General features: G+C 42.3%; 1 protein-coding gene across 4 annotated transcripts in view; it reads left to right on the top strand.

Annotated features, from left to right (window-relative positions):
• Window positions 1-24,491, top strand: part of ADAMTSL1 (ADAMTS like 1) — a 784,967-nt gene that overhangs the window by 616,890 nt on the left and 143,586 nt on the right. For all 4 annotated transcript variants that reach the window (XM_075210866.1, XM_075210846.1, XM_075210837.1 and 1 more), the window contains one exon: window positions 4,328-4,454. In XM_075210866.1, coding sequence (XP_075066967.1) covers window positions 4,328-4,454 — 127 coding nt within the window. The remainder of the gene's footprint in view (window positions 1-4,327; window positions 4,455-24,491) is intronic.

Here is a 24,491-nt window from a genome sequence, read left to right as displayed (position 1 = left end):
GGAAAATCAGCCCCTTCCTGAGGACAGGAGCTCATCCTGACCCCCTTGGGGTGTTGGTGGTTAGAGCAGGGTTTCCCAAACCCAGTCCTCAGGGCTCCCCAACAGTGCAGGTTTTCCGGATCACATGTGACATAATTAGTACCACCTGCGGATCTGTTACAATGTGTCAGTCAGTAATGAATACACCTGTGCTCCAGCAGAGAGATCTGGAAATCCTGTACTGTTAGGGAGCCCTGAGGACTGGGTTTGGGATACCCTGGGTTAGAGTAATGTGTAAAAGTTAGTAAAGCATTAGTTGATTGTGTAGAGCTACAAGTCCTCGCAGCAATCAACTTCTTGGGCATGCTGGCACTTGTAGAACTACAAGCACCAGCATGACCATGGCTGCCAGAGCATGATGGTGCTTGTAGAACTACAGGTGCCAGCATGGACCCTTTGGAACATGTAGTTCCACACACTGAACTAATAATAAAGAAACAGGTGCCCACACCTTTACTCCACTCCTATCACCTTATGCATCTTCTTTTCTTCCGTATAGTAGTAATTCAAGGATTTGAAAAAAAAAAAGCAGAAAAAAAATCTCTTGGACAGCGCAGAATATGCTCCTAGCATGCATTTGGTCTACTAAAGGGAATCATTCATAGTCTAAACAAACTGTATGTCATCTATATATTGTAGATGTGATGATGTCACAACTATAAAATTAGAGCCGATTACTTAGCTATTCTCTACAGTATAAGACATTATTCATGATATATGTATATACATACTGTCACTGTTATTACAAAGAACATTTAAAACAAATTGTTCCTAGGTCAGTGAGAGAGACACATAACCTGATGTAGCTATGAAGAATCAAGGAACAAACTGTAAAACAAATGTTGTGTTTATATTACGATTTCAGTCTCAATGCGCTCATGTTAAACAGCAGGATAAAGAACACTACGGAACACAATCAAAAAGAGACTGCATTTGCTTGGTGATGCTAATTGCATAGTATCCCCATGTGCCACTGCCTCATCCTTCTTCTTGCCTCATCATCTCTAGTTGCACAGGGTCAGCCAAGGTACAGCAGTAGCTAAAGATGTGGGACTGCCTGAGGCTAGAAGAAATGAAGGCCTCTGTTAGGAAGAAAAAGGGTCAGGCCTTAGAAAAAGGCAGCTAAAAGAGAAGTTAAACAAACATGCACAAAAACAACTGTGGGTAAAGTATGCTGTTCAATGTTTGACACAAGTACAAATAAAGATGTTTAATCAAGTGGGGAGAAAACTGTCATGGCTTTCGAGGCCTTCTTTTCTGGAAGCGAGCAGCGGTCTGTTTAAAGCCTTCTGGCTATGATATCATCTGAAGTGACAGCTCATGCTTTACGCTAACATGTTTCGCACTGCCAGTGTATTCTTATTTAAGGTGTATTTAATATATATATATATATATATATATATATATATATATACATATATATATATATATATATATATATATATATATATATATATACATGCACCCTCAGATAAAATGGAGGGGAAACATAAATAAAAAAACCCAGTGCAAACCATCATGTTAAATAATTATATATATATATATATATATATATATATATATATATATATATATATACACACACACACACACAGTATATATAATGCAGGCCCCTGTCACACCTCCCTTCTCCCCCCAACCCTTCTCACTACCTTTTCCTCACTTTCTCTCTCCCCCTAACCCACAGATGCCCTCACCCACCCTCATTCTCTTTTTCTTGCTTATTCTTCTACCCAGTGTTTCTTCAATGGCGGGCATAGAGTCATGACATCATCATGCTGTGCTCCGTCCACTGCTTCTCTTTATGGCCGAGCTTCCAGGAGATTTCCAAACTCTCTTTGGAGATCAGGAGATTGCCAAGTATTTCTGTAGTCCATACTTCTAAACATTTGGGTAGACAGCATTTAGACGGAGGACGGGGATCGTGGCCATGTCACGATGGCTGGGGTCATGGCATGTCAAGATGGGAGCATGGCAGCACTTTTGAAGAGCTAGGCTGCCCCATTTCCTTCCCAACTCCTTCAGACCAACAGTGAACAAAACACCTCCCAACTTTCCCACTGATTGGGACAAAGCTGTCCCAATCTTGATAGCATGACAGAGACCTCAAATCAGGACTGTCCCAATTAAATCATGACAGTTGAGAGATATGGAAGTCTCTGGGAGAGTCAGCAAGCATGGCTAAAATAAATAGCATAACTTTTTATGCTACAAACTGCAATTTCATGTCCTTGATCACTGTGGAATTTTTACGGGAACTAAAATGTGCATGTTTTACAAAAAATAAAAAATAAAAACCAGCTGAGAGCACTGTTTACTATCACATTTGGACCTCCCCTTTATTAATTCAGACTTTTTTTCCTCCGAATGTACTGTTCATTTGACTCACATTTGGCTGTTATGTAACTCAGGAAAGTAAGCAGACGTTGGGTCTACCTTTCATTTCAAATTTATGTCATGTTAAGATTTTAAATACATTGATATACTTACACAGAGTAATGTTCATGCTTTATATTATGCAGGGAGACAGCGCAAAGAAAGCAGTTTAAGTTAGTGGAAAAGTTAAATTTGAGTCTGGCTTGACCTTAAAGGCTCTGCACCGCCCGCAAAATGTTGAATGCCTTCACATATGGTCTTTCTCTACTTCAGTTCTTATAGCTCATTTTAATATCCTGTCTGCAAAACCAAATCTCTTTTTTTGCCGTTCTGGCACTTAGTCCTTCACATAATTGTCACTATCCCGCTATCCACAAGGTATGTACTACTTCACCGAGATTCACCTATAATCCTGAGCGAAATTAAATCTTCTGTAAAAACACCGTCTTACACGTATATTCAGTGTGCAGCACTGTAAAACAGGTGCACTAAACCTTGTGAACATTTTAGATGAAACTTTGTCGGGTTAATGATGTTATTTCTATAATGGGTTTACGTAAATTATAGACAACCTGATTGGTTCAGGGACCGCATGGGTGACAGTCTATAATAAACAAATCTGACATTTGAATGTGATTTCTGGGTGACCAGATTTTCCACCAGCTTCTTAAATGTAGGTCTGGATCAGTCACAACTTTGCTCTTCTGCAAAGAAGTTTCCTTCCATCCAGTTGCTGTGCTTGTTGGTTTTTTTTTTTTTTATTGTACCCCATGGTAGAGAATATCTGTTCACATGTGTAAGTGGAACCAAAATAGAGACATACAGCTTCTCAGAACAATGGTGTATAGCAAAGGTCCACCTAAAGACGCCTTACCTTATTTTATTATAATGTTTATTTATAGTTATTATATATTTAAGTAAGCAGGAATCATGCTGCTCTTTTCCATAGAGAGAAGTGTGGTGCCAATTGCATGCCACCCCTCCCATGCCCAGTGCAAGCCCTGCAGGCACCTCCACCCCCACCTGGAAGTGGCATCTCACCACACATATGCGCAGACAGTGTGTGTGTAATGATACCTCCAGCCCGTCCATTCTGAAGATAAAGGATCGTTTGTTCTTAAACAGGGGCAGAGTAGAAAGTTGTTTGTGTATCCATTGTTATAGAACACATTTTCTAGCTACTGTTGAGAGGATCAGCAACATTTGTATTTGCTTTTTAGCTTTGACAAGGGAGATAAATATTTTCCATAACTTGCTGTTTATAGGTATTTCCAGAAAGCAAAGGTTGTAAATATATCAAATATGCAGAATTACTTAAAACGAAGTAAAATGCTGATGACTGTCTAAATCAACTAAGAGGGTAACAAACCAACATATTAATGCAAATAATATGTTTTGTTTTTATTAAAAAGCAAATCACATGGCAAGTTCAATGCTAATACACTTAGAAGTAACAGAATGTAGAGTGGAGAGTATTTAGTGCCAATGTAAAGTTCCCAGTAGCCACTAGATTTAAATACTCTTGAGACTCGGCCTCATGTTAGAACTACATTTATCAGCCACTGTGAATGTACAGCTGTGTGTTTTATGTATTCATCTTTTTATTTGCTTTCAGTTCTGTTTTACTATAGGCTGCTTTTGCATTCAAATAATATTTCCCAGGAAGCCAATGAAGTAAGACCTGTGATTTCCCATAAAGCCAGACTATGTATTTTTATTTGATCTGGCAAAACCATTTGCTTCATGTACAGGTCTTGATTCAGTGTCAGCGCTCAGATAAGGCTTTCTGTTTGAGTCAAGCACGTTACTACTTGGTTCATGGCATGGTCTACAGGTCTCTAGTGACAGTAATTATCAACACCATAAAAGAAAATAGGGAACTGAAGCATTACATCTCTCTTTTTGTTGGCAGATTGTTGGTTGTGACCACCAGCTAGGAAGTACTGCAAAGGAGGATAACTGTGGCGTTTGCAATGGAGAAGGGTCAACTTGCCGTTTGGTTCGGGGACAGTACAAATCACAGCTCTCTGCAAACAAGTGTAAGTTGCTAATAAACATCAGCAAAGTGAGCAAAAATACCAACCGCCTTATTTGCAACACCATGTAAGGAACTAGATTTAGAATGCATGTTTTTTTATGTTATAGTGTAGTGGACTTAAAATACCATATCATACCATAAGCTATTTCATAGTTTACCTCCCGCTGTCAGCTGGTTGCTGCCATTACACTGAGGAATGCTGTCACACTCCGATCCCTAGGATTCTATTTCAGTTAAAACACTCCACTGCTGTTAACTGACTAGCAGCTTTAGTCTATGAAAGTTTTTTTATTAGTAAGAACAAATATTTATATTGTTATTTTAAGCACAAGTAAAAAAAAAAATGAATGGATGCTCATTGGGATCTATTTGCAACTAGTTTTTAGAAATGTACCAGTTGGAAGCAAAGGTATCATTTGTCTCTAATATATAGGCAACCGTTACATTTTAATAGATATCAAATGCATATGTTTTTCTTGTGCAATACTTTGTTTGTTAAGCTTTGTGTAATTCATTGTAGATACACACTAATAAGCTGTGTACATATGGTAACAGAGACGGGACATTTGTAGCGTCATGATCACCGCTTCCCATTATCATCACCAACATTATTTATATGGCGCCACAGATTCAGTAGCGCTGGCAACTCTTTGTACAGATATGACGTAAATGAGTACAGTAAGCATGAACAGAAGCATGAATACAGTCAACATAATAACACACACATGAAGGCAGCTATGCAAAATAGCAACGTCAGGTACAAAACGAGGATGAGGAATACTTGGAACAATAGTGCACAAACTCAGTGCATGTGTTTATACAAATAGCATAGCACCTACTCAAATATCAACAACAGACCTAACAAGGGATATATGAGCCAGACAGCGGATGAACATGAGACAAAAGCTAGTGAGGATCCAATATTATGAGGTGGTGGTTGATGATGGTTTCTACTTGCATTGGTTCCCTACTGGGTAGTTTTATTGTCTTTTGAGGATTTCTGAATTCTCAACCAGTGGCCTAAACTAGAACAGCATGGCTGCTCTGCCACTTTTAAGTATCTTGGGTAGACTTCAATTTTCACTCCTTATGGCTTGTGTTTTATCCATTATAACAAAAGGTGGTGTATGTATCCATCTGGCTGTAATTGTGCGCCACTGCAGCTTATATCTTGTTGAAGTGTAACTGAGAAAAACTATTGCCATCTACTGTGTGTTTAGCCACAAATAGTTTCCATAGACGTCTTTCCCAGGACTTCACATCTATTTGTACTTACATAAGGAAAGTATCATTGTGAATGCACACTTTACCCTAAGTTTGTATGTAATTTTTGTGTAGGATAATAGCTGACATTTTCCAAGATGTTACATCATTACAATAACACTACATGGAAATTTGTGTACAATTACTAAAATAGCAGATAAATTTGAGAGCTTGTCAATGGCAAGAATTGGGCGCACTGGGATGCAACATAAAAGTTTTAAAAAGGTCTGAGTGAAGCTGCCATTATGCTGAGCTATGAGCACCATTTTCCAGATTTCGGAAGTAAAGGGTGTAGGACTCATTGCCCTGAATGGTAGTAACAGATTTGATAAAGCTGGTACACATTGGTTGTTACAGCAGGATGAATGAGCAACCCTTAGTAGGCTCAGTGAGCTGACTAATGTTATAGGGGTCAGCAGTACGAGCTGTTTCAGATGAAGGAGGAACTACACAAACAAGTATGACTTTCACATGTGTGAAATATGTTTACATACTTAAATTGGCAGGACATACATTTCTTCATTTGTCCTGCTTTTGAATAAATTCACTAAATTGTACTACTTGATTTCAAAACTATCATATACTTGGTAAGTATTTAAAAATGTCCCTCCGTTTATAATATCCAGTAATTTGCTAGGAGTGAGCACCAGCAATTATACTTGCTTCATAAAAGACTTTCAGATAACTGAACACCTCGCCTACTGGTTGAAGATCATCAGCCCTATTTGTCAAGCAGTGGTGAGGGTTTCACATTCTTCTGCTCCCAATAGCAGGATCGGGAAGGGCAGGCAGCGGTAAATGTCAACACAATCTAAGAAATCTAAGCCAAGAAGTGTTTTAATATGAGCGTTCATTTCCCAGGACTCCCAGCAATGACAGGGTTTGCTTTCCTTTCTATCAGCAATTGTATAGAATTCTTTGAAATTGTAAATATTTGTTGGATGCGATTGTGACTATACTGCATGCCAGTTTCATGCTTCACTTGCTCTCAAACAGCCACTTCAGTCAGCTTGAAGGACATTCAGAAAATGTTTTCCAGTACCGCTTAGTGCCAGAGCCACAGGAGGAACATTCCTAGTTCTCTTCAGCGTCTTTTGTCTCCAGTTGTTAGTGATTTATTTATGTTTTTACCTTGTAAAATAGCACAAAGAAACCTAACTTGCTTCAAAAATAAAAAAGCTGTGTAATAGAAAATATATTGACTTGCTTGTGCAGGCATCAATGAATTATTCATTGTACTTAACAGCGGTACAAACCACCTGGAGAGGAGTAGAAAGGCTATCATTTGTGTAGTAGATAAACTAATTATTATAGAATAATGATATATTTTGTAATTTTAATTAACCAAACATATGTTCAAAGCTTTAGAAATAATCACCTACAGGGTCTTTTTATTAATAGGCGAAAAGTGCTAGATCCAACGGAAACTCCCTGTTCACCAAAGCCCTGGTTGGTAGTCTTTTCTGTGGACTTATTTATCATGGGCGATGGCAGTACAAGTACCACCACTGCCGTCCTATATCTCAGAATGGCGGTAGCCGGGGGTCAACATTCAAAAAAAAATGCTTGATTTTCAGAATAAAGCATTTTTCCTGTATTATTTTTAATAAAGTTTTTCTTTTTATTGTTTTGCATATTTTTTTCAATAGTGGTATTTTTATTACTATTATTATGATTTGATCATCAACTGGAAGCCCATGTTTGGGTTTCGGAGCATCGCCCAGCTGCTGCAGTGTTTATTGATACGTTGGGCAGCCAAAGAAAGAAAATAGGTAGTGATAGAAAATCTTCAGAATACCTGGGTCTTGACAAATAGACCCCACAATGAGCAAAAAAGCATGGAATAGATATTGCCCTTCAGCTAGCTGGCCACACATGTAGCCATCCAGTCTGATTACTGAATGAGGGCAGTTTGTGTGCACACATTGGGCATACTCTGTTTTTCTGTGTCAGTCCAAAACAAACAATTCTCAAGTGTCTATGTTTCTTGTTGGTATAACATAAAAAGCTTTTATCCGCCACACTCACCATTGAGCTTGGAGTTTTACAAAAGAGATTGAGTAAATTGTAGTTAGTACACACATTTGATGAAAGACAGGCATAATCAGGCTGTCTCATCCCCCACTTGAAATGCTATGAATGTGTTAATTAAAAAAATTTGTGCTGGTTGAATCATTGTGATCCTTTCTTCCTTCCGTGTTTCCTGTTGGCATGCAGACAGTATTCTTCCGTCCTGTTAAATCAAATTCATATTTTGATCATTCAGGATGATCTTTAGGAGGCAAATATGTGTGTGGCAAGCTTTAAAATGCAAAATATTGATGAAAAATTACCACTTATGCACCCATCAAATCAGCTCCACCATTATCATTAATGGTACACTTAAAATGTGCTTGCTCAACGCAGCCCTGTCTTCATCAAATAGTATAAACTATCCACTAAATCACTATACTCTTCTTGCTTAGATCGATGTAACTGGTGTTATGTTTGTATTGTCGCTATCAATAAATATTGTCCGCTGCGATCAATGTGGTTCCAACGCACAAAAGAGATTTATTAGCAAGATGTAACAAATCGCAATAAAATAAAATAAAGTATAACCGATACATACGCAGCACACTGGATCCAGCAAACAGTCATTCAGTCCTGAAGCCTGTGGTCAAAGTAGACTGAATGATGGTCACAGTGCCTGGTTTATATAAAGTTTGTGCTACATAAAAAACAGTTATGATGTCATAGAGTAAACAGAACAATTGTAAAAGCATTTTCCATTGAATAGGATTTAGAACGTTCCAGTACAATGCAGGTCATAGGTCGGTTCAAACAATGCTCTCCAATGGTGGAGGACAACTCTCCAACTGTTGCCTACGTGTCTTCCCTCAGGAGCCTGCCGAAATACTGGTTCAAACAGCCTATTAGCATTCCAAACACATTATCATTTTGAGCATTAATCCTTTATCATCCATAACTTGCATACGCAAGGTGCGATCGCTTAGCCGATTGTAACGGATGTCTGATGGTAAAAAGTGGATTAGTATGACACTAAACACGATACATTTTCTACATTCTGAACCTTAGATGTCAATAAAGTGGTTTTAATATTATTATGTTAAACTATTAAATCTATTACATTTGAATATAAACGACTATGTGCTGGAACTTTATTAAGGTGAACTATTTACAATTGTATGTGTGAGTGTTGATGTATTAAGAAGTGTTCGTTAGTGTTATTGCGTAATAAGCCCTTCCACGCCGTAGCGTACTATTCGCATATTTTCACATAAAGCCAATTAAATCGATGTTTATTAATTTGAAACGGCTTCATCCATTTATTTGACTTTCACAATAGCAAAAGATGGAATTATGGCATCAAGGTCCAATCCACTAAGCAAGTTGGGAAATTGACACAAAGTAAAATAAACAATCATTATTTTGAAATATAAATAGCAGGACAGTGTCCATTATTTTCAATGAAAGTTAAGAATTTTATTAAACAGACATTTTGTTATGGCCACGTGATCTTGTCAAGAATTGCTCAGGTCAAGTTTAAATGAAAATGTACTTACTATAGCCTGTGCAATTAAAATTTATTATTTCGGAGGCCGTACAACAAAAAGTAGAGACATACTAAATTATCAATTTAATCTGAGGTTCAGGCCAAATAAAATAATTTTCAGAGATATATTAGTATATCTTTAGTATTTCCTTACTCAAATCTAAATGATATTTTTTGCTGTTTAGGGTCAAAGTATTAATCACTCCCAGTTGTTCAGTTCAGACAGTCTTGGCTTGTAGGCTTGGAAAAACTCTCCCACTCAGTTTGTTTTTAATATGCCTGATAGTCTTGGGTTCACTTATGAACCTCCTTTGTGGAGAGGGATTGTTTACATCCTAATAGTATAGATGCAGTTCATAAAAAATAGATTTTTTCATGTATACATATTTCAACAGATTGTAAAATTATGTCTTCAGGTAATTATCAGCCTGTAGAGAGCACAGTACGAAGGGGTTAGGCTGCTGGCCCTGATCACCAACCCACAGAACTAAATGACGGAGATCTTCGCCTATAGCAGCCGCCTTTCCCTTAGAGCTTGATGCGCTCACCGGTACTCGGATGCCCCCAGGACTTGGCTCCAAGTGTAGTGTGGGTTGGTAATGCAGGACCACAGTGGCAGGCCAGGAGACTGGTAGAAGGCAGCGGGTAGTCAATGCGATAGCCAAGGTCAAGGGTCACAGGCAAGCAGGGTAATCGATAAATACGCCAGAGTTCGGGGTCACAGGCACGGTAGCAAGGTCCAAGGTACAGGCAAGAAGGGTTAGGGTCACGAGCAAAACAGGCAGAGTCCAATAATCCAAGCAGGGGTCATACACAGGGAATCAAACAGAGTATCCACAGGACAGGGAGTAGCAAATAAGAGCAGGTCAGCAAGACTGGGGCAGTCCTCACTGCCTTAAATACTACAGTCAGCCAATCAGAGCCTAGCTCTGGAATCACTCACAGCCCCTGTCTAATATATCAAGTGGATTAATTAGCCTACAGGCTAGTACATAAGCTTGCTTAATCAAGCCACAGGTCTTACCATACTGCACGCACGGCTTCCTCCACTGCCGGGACTCAGCGCAGAACAAGAAGCCGGTCGGGCAGGATCCGGAAATGACGTCCTGGTCGTGACGGCCGGGACGCCAGGGGGCGCAGGAAGCGATCCGCGGCGGCTGTGAGTACCGCCGTGGCTCTTGACAAAAAAATATTGTTCTTTTTATCAATGCTGCTATCCCTGTCTTCTAGAATTGTTCCAGGCCACGTGATCTAAATTACCCATAAGTCAGTGCACGAGTCAACTTAAGCAATGTACCAAAGTATTGATACTGTTTTGTTACATTAATGTGGAGGCACAATCCAATATTGGGCTTTGAGTTATGTTTGTATAAGTAAACACAGAGGAAAGTGTCAATGACCATATAGCAGTGTCCAATAAATATATGACAAACTTATAAATATAAATAAATCTGACAAGTTAAATTACATGTTGGGAGCCTGGAGATGATGCTTAAAGAGGTCTAGGTCCAGCTCTGCATACTATACAGAATTATACACAACTAATAAACTTTGATTACCTAAGGTTTCTGGTTATAAGGTAAGTAGATCAACACATTCATTGGCTCCTATTTAAGTGTTATGACAAACCAGGTTAAAAGTTAGTATTTAGAGAGGTAATTACCAAGACCCCAGCACTTTATTTGATATAAACAGTGTGACAGTAGGATGTTTTTCTGCATTAACACATTATTAAAAAGTGTTGCCAGGAACACATATATACTCTTGGAGAAAGTTGTTTAAATATTGCAGAGCTTATCGTTCATCATTTTAATTCAAACAAAGTGGTTGGATGTTAAGCATGTCTTACTGCATAAAATCTAATTTGCCATTTATGAGATTCAATTTGTTACAGCATTCCTAAGCAATGAACATTAAGATGCCAAGCTTGTGATATGAGCTGTAAACTATTTTAATACCTCAAGTATAAACATTAACTATGTATAAATGGTGCATATTAGGAAGTCTCTCAGTTAATTATTTTCAAATAAACACTGCACTCTGAAATGTATTTCTAATTATACAACAAAATAAATGAAATCTTTCAAAATGTTTTAAAAGTTTGATTTGGGTGGGAGCAGCTGTCCGACCTGTCCCACAGATGAGGCTTGGGGAAAATCCTGAAGGAATATCTGCGATGTTATAGTGTTATAAGTAGAGATGGGCGGGTCCGGTTCTCCGAGAACCGAACCCACCCGAACTTTGGGTATCCGAGTACCGAGCTGAGCAGCTCGGTACTCTCCCGCCCATTCCGAATCCAAATCGAGGCCGAACGTCATTGTGACGTCGTCGGATCTCGGGGCTCGGTTCTCGCGATACTTCAACTTTATAAATACACGCCTCCACAGCAATCCATCGCCATTTGACAGAGGGAGAGAGCAGGGTGTAGTCATAGGCTAATTAGAGCAGGGACAGAGAATACAATATTGTTCTTGCAATTGCTCTAACCAAAATCGCTAGTGCAGAGAGGAGGATAGAGGTTTATTATTTTTTCTTCATATTTGGCACTCCCCAGCGCTTTTGGGGTGTCCCCCATAATTGTGCATTAATATTTCTGGCTGTCAAAAGTCATATCTGTCAGCAGTATCTACTAAATAATTTTTAGCACTCCTCAGTGCTTTTGGGGTGTCCTCCCTAATTGTGCATTAATATTTCTGGCTGTCAAAAGTCATATCTGTCAGCAGTATCTACTAAATAATTTTTAGCACTCCTCAGTGCTTTTGGGGTGTCCTCCCTAATTGTGCATTAATATTTCTGGCTGTCAAAAGTCATATCTGTCAGCAGTATCTACTAAATAATTTTTAGCACTCCTCAGTGCTTTTGGGGTGTCCTCCCTAATTGTGCATTAATATTTCTGGCTGTCAAAAGTCATATCTGTCAGCAGTATCTACTAAATAATTTTTAGCACTCCTCAGTGCTTTTGGGGTGTCCTCCCTAATTGTGCATTAATATTTCTGGCTGTCAAAAGTCATATCTGTCAGCAGTATCTACTAAATAATTTTTAGCACTCCTCAGTGCTTTTGGGGTGTCCTCCCTAATTGTGCATTAATATTTCTGGCTGTCAAAAGTCATATCTGTCAGCAGTATCTACTAAATAATTTTTAGCACTCCTCAGTGCTTTTGGGGTGTCCTCCCTAATTGTGCATTAATATTTCTGGCTGTCAAAAGTCATTTCTGTCAGCAGTATCTACTAAATAATTTTTAGCACACCTCAGTGCTTTTGGGGTGTCCTCCCTAATTGTGCATTAATATTTCTTGCTGTCAAAAGTCATATCTGTCAGCAGTATCTACTAAATAATTTTTAGCACTCCTCAGTGCTTTTGGGGTGTCCTCCCTAATTGTGCATTAATATTTCTGGCTGTCAAAAGTCATATCTGTCAGCAGTATCTACTAAATAATTTTTAGCACTCCTCAGTGCTTTTGGGGTGTCCTCCCTAATTGTGCATTAATATTTCTGGCTGTCAAAAGTCATATCTGTCAGCAGTATCTACTAAATAATTTTTAGCACTCCTCAGTGCTTTTGGGGTGTCCTCCCTAATTGTGCATTAATATTTCTGGCTGTCAAAAGTCATATCTGTCAGCAGTATCTACTAAATAATTTTTAGCATTCCTCAGTGCTTTTGGGGTGTCCTCCCTAATTGTGCATTAATATTTCTGGCTGTCAAAAGTCATGAGGTTGTTTGTGTAAGTCCTGCACCAGTGGCAGCAGTTCTGGCACGTGACAAGAAAAAGGCCATTGTCATGCCTGGGCATAAAACAAAAAAATCCACTTCTTATGTGTGGAATTATTTCTACCCAAATCCAGACAACAATTGTATAGCCATTTGTAGTGTATGTGAAGCCACAGTCAGTCGAGGGAGGGACCTGAACCATCTTGGAACCTCGTCTATGTTACGCCATTTAACGAGAGTTCATGGCAAAGTGTTGGGAAAAGCTGAAAGTTCTTCCCAAAAGAATACAAGCACTCCCTCATCAACTAAGACCCTCCGCTCACCGACATACCGACGGCTACAAAATACACCCACCACACCATCCTCATCAATATCCTCAGTAGCGCTCGGAGTTAGCCCGGCATCCCACTTAAGGCTGGATGACTCCGGCACTATTATTGATTCCTCTGAAGAAAGCGTTAGTCCTGCTGCTGCTGTTGCTGCTGCTGGGGGTGAATCGTCATCCCAGAGGCAGGTTAATAAAATGAGCAGTCCTACATTTCAGCAATTAACTGTGAAACAATCATTTGCGAGGGGAAGCAAATATGACAGCAGTCACCCAGTCGCCAAGCAAATCACAGACGCCATGGCTGCAATGTTAGTGTTAGATCTGCGTCCAATCTCCACAATAAACGCAGCTGGTTTTTCACAGTTAATTGAGGTTTTGTGTCCGCGTTACAGAATTCCATCGCGACACCATTTCTCCCGTAAAGCTATTCCACAACTATACCAAAAAGTGTGTAAAAATGTAGAGATTGCGCTGAAAAATGCCATTCTGCCCACTGTTCACTTAACCACAGATATGTGGACAAGTGGAAGTGGCCAAACCAAAGACTATATGACTGTGACAGCCCACTGGGTTGGTCATTCACCTTCACCAGCAGGAACAGCAGCAGCATGTACACCACTACGTAACATTTGTCACAGGCAGGCCACTCTTTGTATCACCGGCTTCACTAACAGGCATACGGCTGTCAATTTGTTACGCAAACTGAGAGATGTGATTGATGCATGGCTTATACCACTCGGACTCTCCCCAGGGTATGTCATTTCAGATAACGCCAACAATATAGTGCGAGCATTACAGCTGGGTGATTTCCAACATATTCGCTGTTTTGCTCACACCATCAACTTGGTGGTGCAGTACTTCCTACGAAATAACCGTGAGGTGCAGGAGATGCTTTCGGTGGCCCGTAAAATTTCAGGCCATTTCAGGCATTCAGCCACAGCATGTAGGAGATTACAGCAGCTCCAAGAGCAGTTTAACTTGCCCTGCCACCAACTTAAGCAAGAGGTGGTAACTCGGTGGAATTCCACCCTGTACATGCTTCAGAGGATGGAGGAACAGCGCAAAGCCATCCAAGCATATTGCACAAGTCATGACATTGGGAAAGGAGGGGGGATGTATTTCACTCTTGCACAGTGGGGAATCCTTTCAGTGCTGTGCAAGGTGCTGAAACCATTTGAAGTTGTGACATGTGAGGTCAGTGCAGACTCTGCTAGTTTGAGCCAAGTCATTCCTTTAATTAGACTATTGGAAAAGCAGCTTGAGAAAATGAAGGAGGAGCTGAAAGCAAGCAATTCAGCAAAGTATGTTGGCCTTGTCGATCAAGTACTTAATTCGCTTCACAGTGATCCTCGAGTTATTAAGATCTTGAACTCGGATCAGTACGTTTTGGCCACTGTGCTTGATCCAAGGTTTAAAACCTACATTGAGTCTTTACTTGTAAATGAGCGAGATGTGAACTTTTGCAAGGAGCTATTGCTCAGCAAGTTGGCCGCTGAACTGGGCCTCAGCTTGACGACGTGTCCTCCTTCACTTTCTCAAGCTGTTGCTCGTAAAAAATTAAATTTCCAAAAAAGAAGCAGGGAAGACACAGGGGGCAGACCAGAACAATTTAACATCTGGGCTGGTTTGAAGGATTTTTCAAAAAAATGTGTCACTTTGCCCATAACTCCATCCAATATGAGTATAAACATGCAAAGGATGGTGGAGGATTACTTTCAAGAGGTAGTTGATATGGAAATGTCAGACTGTCCCTTTCCTTACTGGGAAGAAAAGCAGGCCATTTGGAAACCCATGTACAAACTTGCTTTGCAATACCTAAGCTGCCCACCCTCCAGTGTGTACTCTGAACGAGTGTCACTCACCGGACTGTGAGTGCTTCTTCCCGGACATTTAGGAACCGTGGCCGTCCTCCATCCTGAGGGACTGCGCATGCGCAGCCCTTTCTATACCTCCAGTGTGTGTTCCTTTAACTAAATTGGCAGATCAGGCAACCTCCCTATATTAAGCACCTGTGGTCAATACCACGTTGCCTGATCTTGGAGTCTCATTCCCCATGAGTCTCTGAAGGTGTTCCTGTGTTTCCTTGTCTATTCAGCCCTGCTGATTCCTGTGGTTTCCAAACCACTTCTACCTCTGTGGTTTCCAAACCACTTCTGCTCCTGTGGTTCCCATACCACTTCTACCATCTACTGTATCATCGTGACTGTGAGCTGATTCCTATCCGCTGCCTCCGTGCACTACAGTCTTCTAATCACTTCAACTCTACCATGTATCATTGGGACTGTTAGCTGATGCCTATCCGCTGCCTCCGTGCATTATAGGCTTCAACCACATCCACTCACCTGTTCATGTTTGTGACTGCCAGCTGATTCCTATCCGCTGCCTCCGTGCACTACAGGCTTCAACCTGCAACTCGTCTGTGTTTCATCATCGTGACTGTTTGGCTGATTCCTATCCGCTGCCTCCGTGCACTACAGTCTTCAACCTGCAACTCGTCTGTGTTTCATCATTGTGACTGCTAGCTGATTCCTATCCGCTGCCTCCGTGCACTACAGTCTTCAACCTGCAACCCGTCTGTGTTTCATCGTGACTGTTTAGCTGATTCCTATCCGCTGCCTCTGTGCGCTTCAGTCTTCAGTCCTTGTCTACTCTACCGTGTTTCCTTGAGTCTGCTGCCACTATTGCTACCCGCTACTCTCCGTGATCATCTGTTCCAGTTCAACTCTGCTCCGGTGTCCCATCGTTACGGCACCTGCTGGTTGCTATTGGTTACCTCCGTGTTCCCGCAGAGACCCGCTGCTGTTACTTCTCAGCGCTACTCATCCATCTACTGCTGATCCGCTCTCCACGCCTTCCTGTGTTCCCTGCTGGTCTACCTACCTGTGCGCTGCACCTGCTAGACCCCTGCTTCACCCATCCAGGGACTTGTATCCTGCTGGCCTCCTGCCCTTCAGGTATCTCTGCACTCCTGTCTGACTGCCTTCTCCTGAACCACGGTATGCATACTTCCCATTGACTGTGCTGTGTATTGCATACCTTGCTGGACTGTGTTGGTTCTCCTCTGGAGTGTACTATCTGCTGACTCTACTGCCATCATTGACTGTGTTATCTTATGCCGGATTACTTCAAGAGACTTTCTATATTGGCAGTGTTGTTCAGTCATTTATACATTTATATTGTGCATATTACTGTGGATCAAAGTCAAGGTGCCCGTGTATATATTGTGTTGCAGCCTCTCCCCGTGCACCTCCTCACATATATATTCAGTAGTACAACTTGCTAGTGGCAGACCACTGACTCCTGTTTACAGTTTCACCTGTTCCAGTATCCTCTCACATAGCAGTGGTACATCTTGCTAACGCAGACCACTGACTCCCCGGATACCTCCACTTGGATTCCATTCCTTCACTCTGACAGCGGTACAACTTGCTATCCGCAGACCGCTGACTCTCATCACCTCCTCGTTTCTGTTGGACATTCCTCCTCACTATAGCAGTGGTACAACTTGCTACCGCAGACCACTGACTACCTTCACGTGTCCTTTGTCCATACAGTTCCTCGTGTATTACTACCTCCATATTGCCAGTGCTGCTAGTCATAGACTTTCCTGAGCATCTCATCATCTGCTATTTCCTGTTCCGTGATCACCCTGCTACCAGAGTACCATATTACCACCTATACTGCTCTGGTAAGCCTATCACCTGGTGATCCCTGGGTAAAGACTCCTAGTGCCCGTGACAGTAAGATCAGGCCATGACAGACCCAGATACGGAACCTACTGCTAAAGAGATGCTGCAGCATCTGGTCAGCCGTGTGGAGCAACAGGATGCTCGCCAACAGCTGTTACTTCAATGTTACCAATCGTTAACCTCCCAAGGAACATCTGGACAGACTGTTACAGCTAGTATTGAAGCTCCTGTGCTTTCCTCCGTTTCCCCAGTGCCATCCCAGGTGTCTACAGCTCCTACGCTTCACCTGCCTACTCCGTCAAAATATGACGGGGACCCCAAAACTTGTAGAGGTTTCCTTAACCAATGTTCAGTCCATTTTGAACTCCAACCTCAAAATTTTTCTACCCATCGTTCCAGAGTGGCCTATCTTATCTCATTGTTTTCTGGACAAGCCCTGGCTTGGGCCTCCCCTCTGTGGGAAAGAAACGATCCAATTCTACAAGATAGTGCCAAATTCATTTCCACGTTCCGAAGTGTGTTCGATGAACCAGGTCGTGTGACCTCCGCTGCTTCCAGCATTCTTCGTTTGCGACAAGGCTCCCATACAGTAGGACAGTATGTCATTCAATTTAGGATCTTAGCCTCTGAACTTCAGTGGAATACTGAAGCATTAGTTGCCGCCTTCTGGCAGGGGCTCTCCGATAAAATTAAAGATGCACTGACTACCCAAGAGCTTCCTTCGTCACTAGAAGATTTGATCTCTCTTTGCCATCGTGTAGACATGAGATTTCGTGAAAGAGAATCTGAGAAAACAACTTCTGCTAAAGCACCTCTTCGTTTAAACCCTCAATTTCGTCCAGTTTCACCTTCTGTGATTCCCATGGAGATAGGACGTTCCAAATTATCTTTAGAAGAGAGGAAACGAAGAGTAAAGAATAGACTCTGTATCTATTGTGCTGATTCCACACATATGCTCAGTTCTTGCCCTAAGAAATCGGGAAATGCCAGGCCCTAACTAGTTCTGGAGAGGTGAAGTTAGGGTCCCTGGAGTCCTCTCCATTGTCTATGAAATCTAAAGTCTGCGCTTTCGATGTTACGATTTCCTTTGCTACCAAATCCTTTGAGTCACAGGCATTGATTGATTCCGGAGCAGCAGGAAATTTCATTTCTAAATCACTAGTGAATCAATGGTCCCTACCAGTGATCACTTTAAAAACACCCATTACTGTGACGGCTATAGATGGATCACGTCTCATCAATGGTCTCATCACCCAGAGTACGTCTCCAGTAACCCTTCAGATTGGTGTACTACACCATGAAGAAATTTCGTTTTTAATTCTTCCAGTTACGACAAGTCCGATTGTCTTAGGCCTTCCATGGCTTCAATGTCACTCTCCCCAGATTGACTGGCGCACCCCTCAAGTTACGTCTTGGGGGCCTGAATGTCACCATCGTTGTCTCTCTCAAGTTATTCCTCTTAAAGTACAGCAATCTTCCATCTCATCTTCCTCCCCGGGACTCCCTCCTCAGTATGCTTCATTTGCCGATGTGTTTGATAAAGCTCAGTCTGAACGTCTTCCTCCTCATCGTTCTTGGGATTGTCCGATCGACCTTCTACCTGGCAAGACTCCTCCCAGGGGTCGGGTCTATCCTCTCTCGTTACCTGAAACTCAAGCCACATCTGAGTACATACAGGAGAATCTCCAGCGTGGGTTCATTCGACCTTCCACCTCTCCCGCTGGAGCTGGGTTCTTCTTCGTCAAAAAGAAGGATGGATCATTACGCCCTTGTATAGATTTTCGTGGACTCAACGCCATTACTATCAAGAATCGGTATCCCATTCCGCTGATCACTGAGCTATTTGATCGCATCAAGGGAGCTCGGATATTTACTAAGTTGGATCTTCGTGGTGCCTACAATTTAATTAGAATCCGTTCCGGTGACGAATGGAAGACCGCGTTTAACACCAGAGATGGGCATTACGAATATTTAGTAATGCCCTTCGGGCTGTGTAATGCCCCCGCGGTTTTCCAGGGTTTCATCAATGAGATCTTTCGGGACTTATTATATGTATGTGTCGTTGTCTACCTGGACGACATATTGATCTTCTCACAGGACCTGCCTTCTCATCACCAACATGTGGCAGAGGTCCTCTCCAGACTACGGAAAAACTCGTTGTTCTGTAAATTGGAAAAATGTTCATTCGAGTTACCCCAGATTCCATTCTTGGGGTATATAGTTTCCGGAGTTGGCCTGAAGATGGATCCAGACAAAGTAAATGCTGTACTACATTGGCCTCAGCCAACTACTCTTCGTGCCATCCAGCGTTTTTTAGGTTTTGCCAATTACTATAGACGCTTCATTCAAGACTTCTCATCCATTGCATCTCCCATTGTGGCCTTAACTCGGAAAGGGGCTAATACTAAGCAATGGTCATCTGAGGCTCTCCAAGCCTTTCAAATCCTCAAAGAGTCCTTCTCGTCTGCTCCCATTCTGCGACAACCTGATGTGACACTCCCCTTCTTCCTAGAAGTAGATGCCTCTAATGTGGGCTTAGGAGCTATTCTCTCCCAACGCTCGGAGCAACAAAAATTACATCCTTGTGCCTTCTACTCTCGGGGTCTTCTGCCCGCAGAGAAAAACTATACTATCGGGGACAAGGAGTTGCTGGCCATCAAAGCTGCATTAGAGGAATGGAGATACTTGTTGGAAGGAGCTCGCCATCCGGTGACGATCTTCACGGATCATAAGAACTTGTCATATTTGCAATCTGCTCAATGCTTGAACCCTCGTCAAGCAAGATGGTCTCTTTTCTTTTCCCGTTTTGAATTAATTATAACCTTCAAACCAGCTGCTAAGAACAAGAAAGCTGACGCTCTATCTCGAGCTTTTGTGACGTCCTCTGATGTAGAAGAGGTTCCCAACCATGCTATTCTAGACCCCAAATGTATTTCTCTGGCTGCTTCATCCACCAAAATGCTACCATTTGGGAAGACCCTCGTGCCTCCTACTCTGAGGAGGAAAATCCTTTCGTGGTTCCATGCCTCTCGTTTTTCTGGACACGCCGGTGAACATAAGACCTTTGAGATTCTCTCTCGTAGTTACTGGTGGCCTTCAATGAGGAGAGACGTCAAAGAGTTTATTGCTTCCTGTGATTTATGTTCTCAGTTCAAATCCTCCCGCAGAACTCCAGCAGGGTTGCTGCGACCACTACCCATTCCGTCCAAGCCTTGGACCCATATTAGTATGGATTTCGTTACTGATTTGCCACCAAGTAAGAATCACAATACTATTTGGGTAGTGGTAGACAGATTTTCGAAGATGGCTCATTTCGTCCCTCTGTCCGGTTTACCTTCCTCGTCTACTCTGGCTGAACATTTCATTAAAGAAATCTTCCGCATCCATGGATGTCCGTCTGAGATTGTGTCAGATAGAGGAGTACAATTCGTTTCCAGATTCTGGCGGGCCCTTTGTAAAACCTTGGGCATACGATTAGCACTCTCATCGTCTTACCATCCGCAATCTAACGGACAAACGGAACGAGTCAATCAAGATCTTGAGACTTTTATTAGGATGTTCTCTTCAGCCAACCAAGACAACTGGGTAGAATTGCTCCCTTGGGCTGAATTCGCCCATAACAACATGTACCATGAGTCATCATCCAAAACTCCATTCTTTGTGGTCTACGGTCACCATCCGTCTTTTCCGGAATTTCCTGCCCTCCCGCCCACCCAAGTTCCTGCTGTGGAGACTGCTTGTCAGACCTTCAAAAATATCTGGTCTCAGGTCAAAACCTGTTTAAAGAAGACATCTAACAAATATAAGTCTTTCGCAGATAAGAAGAGGCGGGCTATTCCACCACTAAAAATTGGAGATCGTGTCTGGTTATCTACCAAAAATATTCGTTTGAAGGTTCCATCTATGAAATTCGCCCCTCGTTTTATTGGTCCATATAGGATCATTCAAGTTATCAATCCAGTATGTGTTAAACTTCTTCTTCCTAAGAATCTTCGGATCTCCAATGCCTTCCATGTGTCCTTGCTCAAACCTCTCATCATCAACCGTTTCTCGACTCCTTCCTCAGCACCGCAGCCAGTTCAAGTTCATCAGGAGGAGGATTTCGAGATTACTGAGGTATTGGATGCAAAAATTTCGCGAGGAGTCCTCCGTTTCCTCGTTCATTGGAAGGGCTTTGGTCCTGAAGAGCGTTCATGGATCAAAGCTGAAGATCTTAATGCTCCTGCCCTTCTGAAGAAGTTTTATTCCAAAAATCCGGACAAGCCCGGTTCCAGGCGTTCTGTGCCCACCTTTAAAAGGGGGGGTACTGTCACTCACCGGACTGTGAGTGCTTCTTCCCGGACATTTAGGAACCGTGGCCGTCCTCCATCCTGAGGGACTGCGCATGCGCAGCCCTTTCTATACCTCCAGTGTGTGTTCCTTTAACTAAATTGGCAGATCAGGCAACCTCCCTATATTAAGCACCTGTGGTCAATACCACGTTGCCTGATCTTGGAGTCTCATTCCCCATGAGTCTCTGAAGGTGTTCCTGTGTTTCCTTGTCTATTCAGCCCTGCTGATTCCTGTGGTTTCCAAACCACTTCTACCTCTGTGGTTTCCAAACCACTTCTGCTCCTGTGGTTCCCATACCACTTCTACCATCTACTGTATCATCGTGACTGTGAGCTGATTCCTATCCGCTGCCTCCGTGCACTACAGTCTTCTAATCACTTCAACTCTACCATGTATCATTGGGACTGTTAGCTGATGCCTATCCGCTGCCTCCGTGCATTATAGGCTTCAACCACATCCACTCACCTGTTCATGTTTGTGACTGCCAGCTGATTCCTATCCGCTGCCTCCGTGCACTACAGGCTTCAACCTGCAACTCGTCTGTGTTTCATCATCGTGACTGTTTGGCTGATTCCTATCCGCTGCCTCCGTGCACTACAGTCTTCAACCTGCAACTCGTCTGTGTTTCATCATTGTGACTGCTAGCTGATTCCTATCCGCTGCCTCCGTGCACTACAGTCTTCAACCTGCAACCCGTCTGTGTTTCATCGTGACTGTTTAGCTGATTCCTATCCGCTGCCTCTGTGCGCTTCAGTCTTCAGTCCTTGTCTACTCTACCGTGTTTCCTTGAGTCTGCTGCCACTATTGCTACCCGCTACTCTCCGTGATCATCTGTTCCAGTTCAACTCTGCTCCGGTGTCCCATCGTTACGGCACCTGCTGGTTGCTATTGGTTACCTCCGTGTTCCCGCAGAGACCCGCTGCTGTTACTTCTCAGCGCTACTCATCCATCTACTGCTGATCCGCTCTCCACGCCTTCCTGTGTTCCCTGCTGGTCTACCTACCTGTGCGCTGCACCTGCTAGACCCCTGCTTCACCCATCCAGGGACTTGTATCCTGCTGGCCTCCTGCCCTTCAGGTATCTCTGCACTCCTGTCTGACTGCCTTCTCCTGAACCACGGTATGCATACTTCCCATTGACTGTGCTGTGTATTGCATACCTTGCTGGACTGTGTTGGTTCTCCTCTGGAGTGTACTATCTGCTGACTCTACTGCCATCATTGACTGTGTTATCTTATGCCGGATTACTTCAAGAGACTTTCTATATTGGCAGTGTTGTTCAGTCATTTATACATTTATATTGTGCATATTACTGTGGATCAAAGTCAAGGTGCCCGTGTATATATTGTGTTGCAGCCTCTCCCCGTGCACCTCCTCACATATATATTCAGTAGTACAACTTGCTAGTGGCAGACCACTGACTCCTGTTTACAGTTTCACCTGTTCCAGTATCCTCTCACATAGCAGTGGTACATCTTGCTAACGCAGACCACTGACTCCCCGGATACCTCCACTTGGATTCCATTCCTTCACTCTGACAGCGGTACAACTTGCTATCCGCAGACCGCTGACTCTCATCACCTCCTCGTTTCTGTTGGACATTCCTCCTCACTATAGCAGTGGTACAACTTGCTACCGCAGACCACTGACTACCTTCACGTGTCCTTTGTCCATACAGTTCCTCGTGTATTACTACCTCCATATTGCCAGTGCTGCTAGTCATAGACTTTCCTGAGCATCTCATCATCTGCTATTTCCTGTTCCGTGATCACCCTGCTACCAGAGTACCATATTACCACCTATACTGCTCTGGTAAGCCTATCACCTGGTGATCCCTGGGTAAAGACTCCTAGTGCCCGTGACAACGAGTGTTCAGCACAGCAGGGAACTTAGTCAGTGATCGCCGTAGAAGGTTACTTCCCAAAAATGTGGAGAAAATGATGTTTATAAAAATGAACTACATCTTCCACGAGGAAGGCCTTCACCATCCAAGACATCCAAGCACTGACTGTTCTCTAATGGCGGATTCAAGCGGCGATGAATTGATAGTCTGTGATGATGACGTACACACTGATGAGGGTGAGGATTAAGCTGAAGATGATGCCGATAACATCTTTTTAAAACTTTCTATGTAAGTGTAGGGTGCAATCTACCCCCAAAGAGGAAAGGGACTTGTGGCATTTCCATATCACATACCATCTTGAAAGGCTGCTGTTAGGGCAATTTATTCTTAAGGGTAGGGTGTCATAGACAGAGTGACCCTAAACTGGCTTTGTCCATTTTTCATAATATTGTACAGTCTATAATGGCTGAATTTTTGGGTATTTTATACAAGTGGAGGGGGGCCTAGAGAGACAGAAACCAAACTGGCTTTTTCCATGTCAATTAATATTGTACAGTCTATAATGGCTGAATTTTTTGGTATTTTATACAAGTGGAGGGGGGCCTAGAGAGACAGAGTGACCCCAAACTGTCTTTCTCCATGTCAATTAATATTGTACAGTCTATAATGGCTGAATTTTTTAGTATTTTATACAAGTGGAGGGGGGCCTAGAGAGACAGAAACCAAACTGTCTTTCTCCATGTCAATTAATATTGTACAGTCTATAATGGCTGAATTTTTGGGTATTTTATACAAGTGGAGGGGGGCCTAGAGAGACAGAAACCAAACTGGCTTTTTCCATGTCAATTAATATTGTACAGTCTATAATGGCTGAATTTTTTGGTATTTTATACAAGTGGAGGGGGGCCTAGAGAGACAGAGTGACCCCAAACTGTCTTTCTCCATGTCAATTAATATTGTACAGTCTATAATGGCTGAATTTTTTAGTATTTTATACAAGTGGAGGGGGGCCTAGAGAGACAGAAACCAAACTGTCTTTCTCCATGTCAATTAATATTGTACAGTCTATAATGGCTGAATTTTTTGGTATTTTATACAAGTGGAGGGGGGCCTTGAGAGACAGAAACCAAACTGGCTTTCTCCATGTCAATTAATATTGTACAGTCTATAATGGCTGAATTTTTTGGTATTTTATACAAGTGGAGGGGGGCCTTGAGAGACAGAAACCAAACTGGCTTTCTCCATGTCAATTAATATTGTACAGTCTATAATGGCTGAATTTTTTGGTATTTTATACAAGTGGAGGGGGGCCTTGAGA

The sequence above is a fragment of the Mixophyes fleayi genome, chromosome 1 (assembly GCF_038048845.1).
Source record: "Mixophyes fleayi isolate aMixFle1 chromosome 1, aMixFle1.hap1, whole genome shotgun sequence".
Classification (NCBI taxonomy): domain Eukaryota; kingdom Metazoa; phylum Chordata; class Amphibia; order Anura; family Limnodynastidae; genus Mixophyes; species Mixophyes fleayi.
Note: the sequence above shows the minus strand (reverse complement) of the source record. Positions and strands in the feature narration are given on the sequence as shown.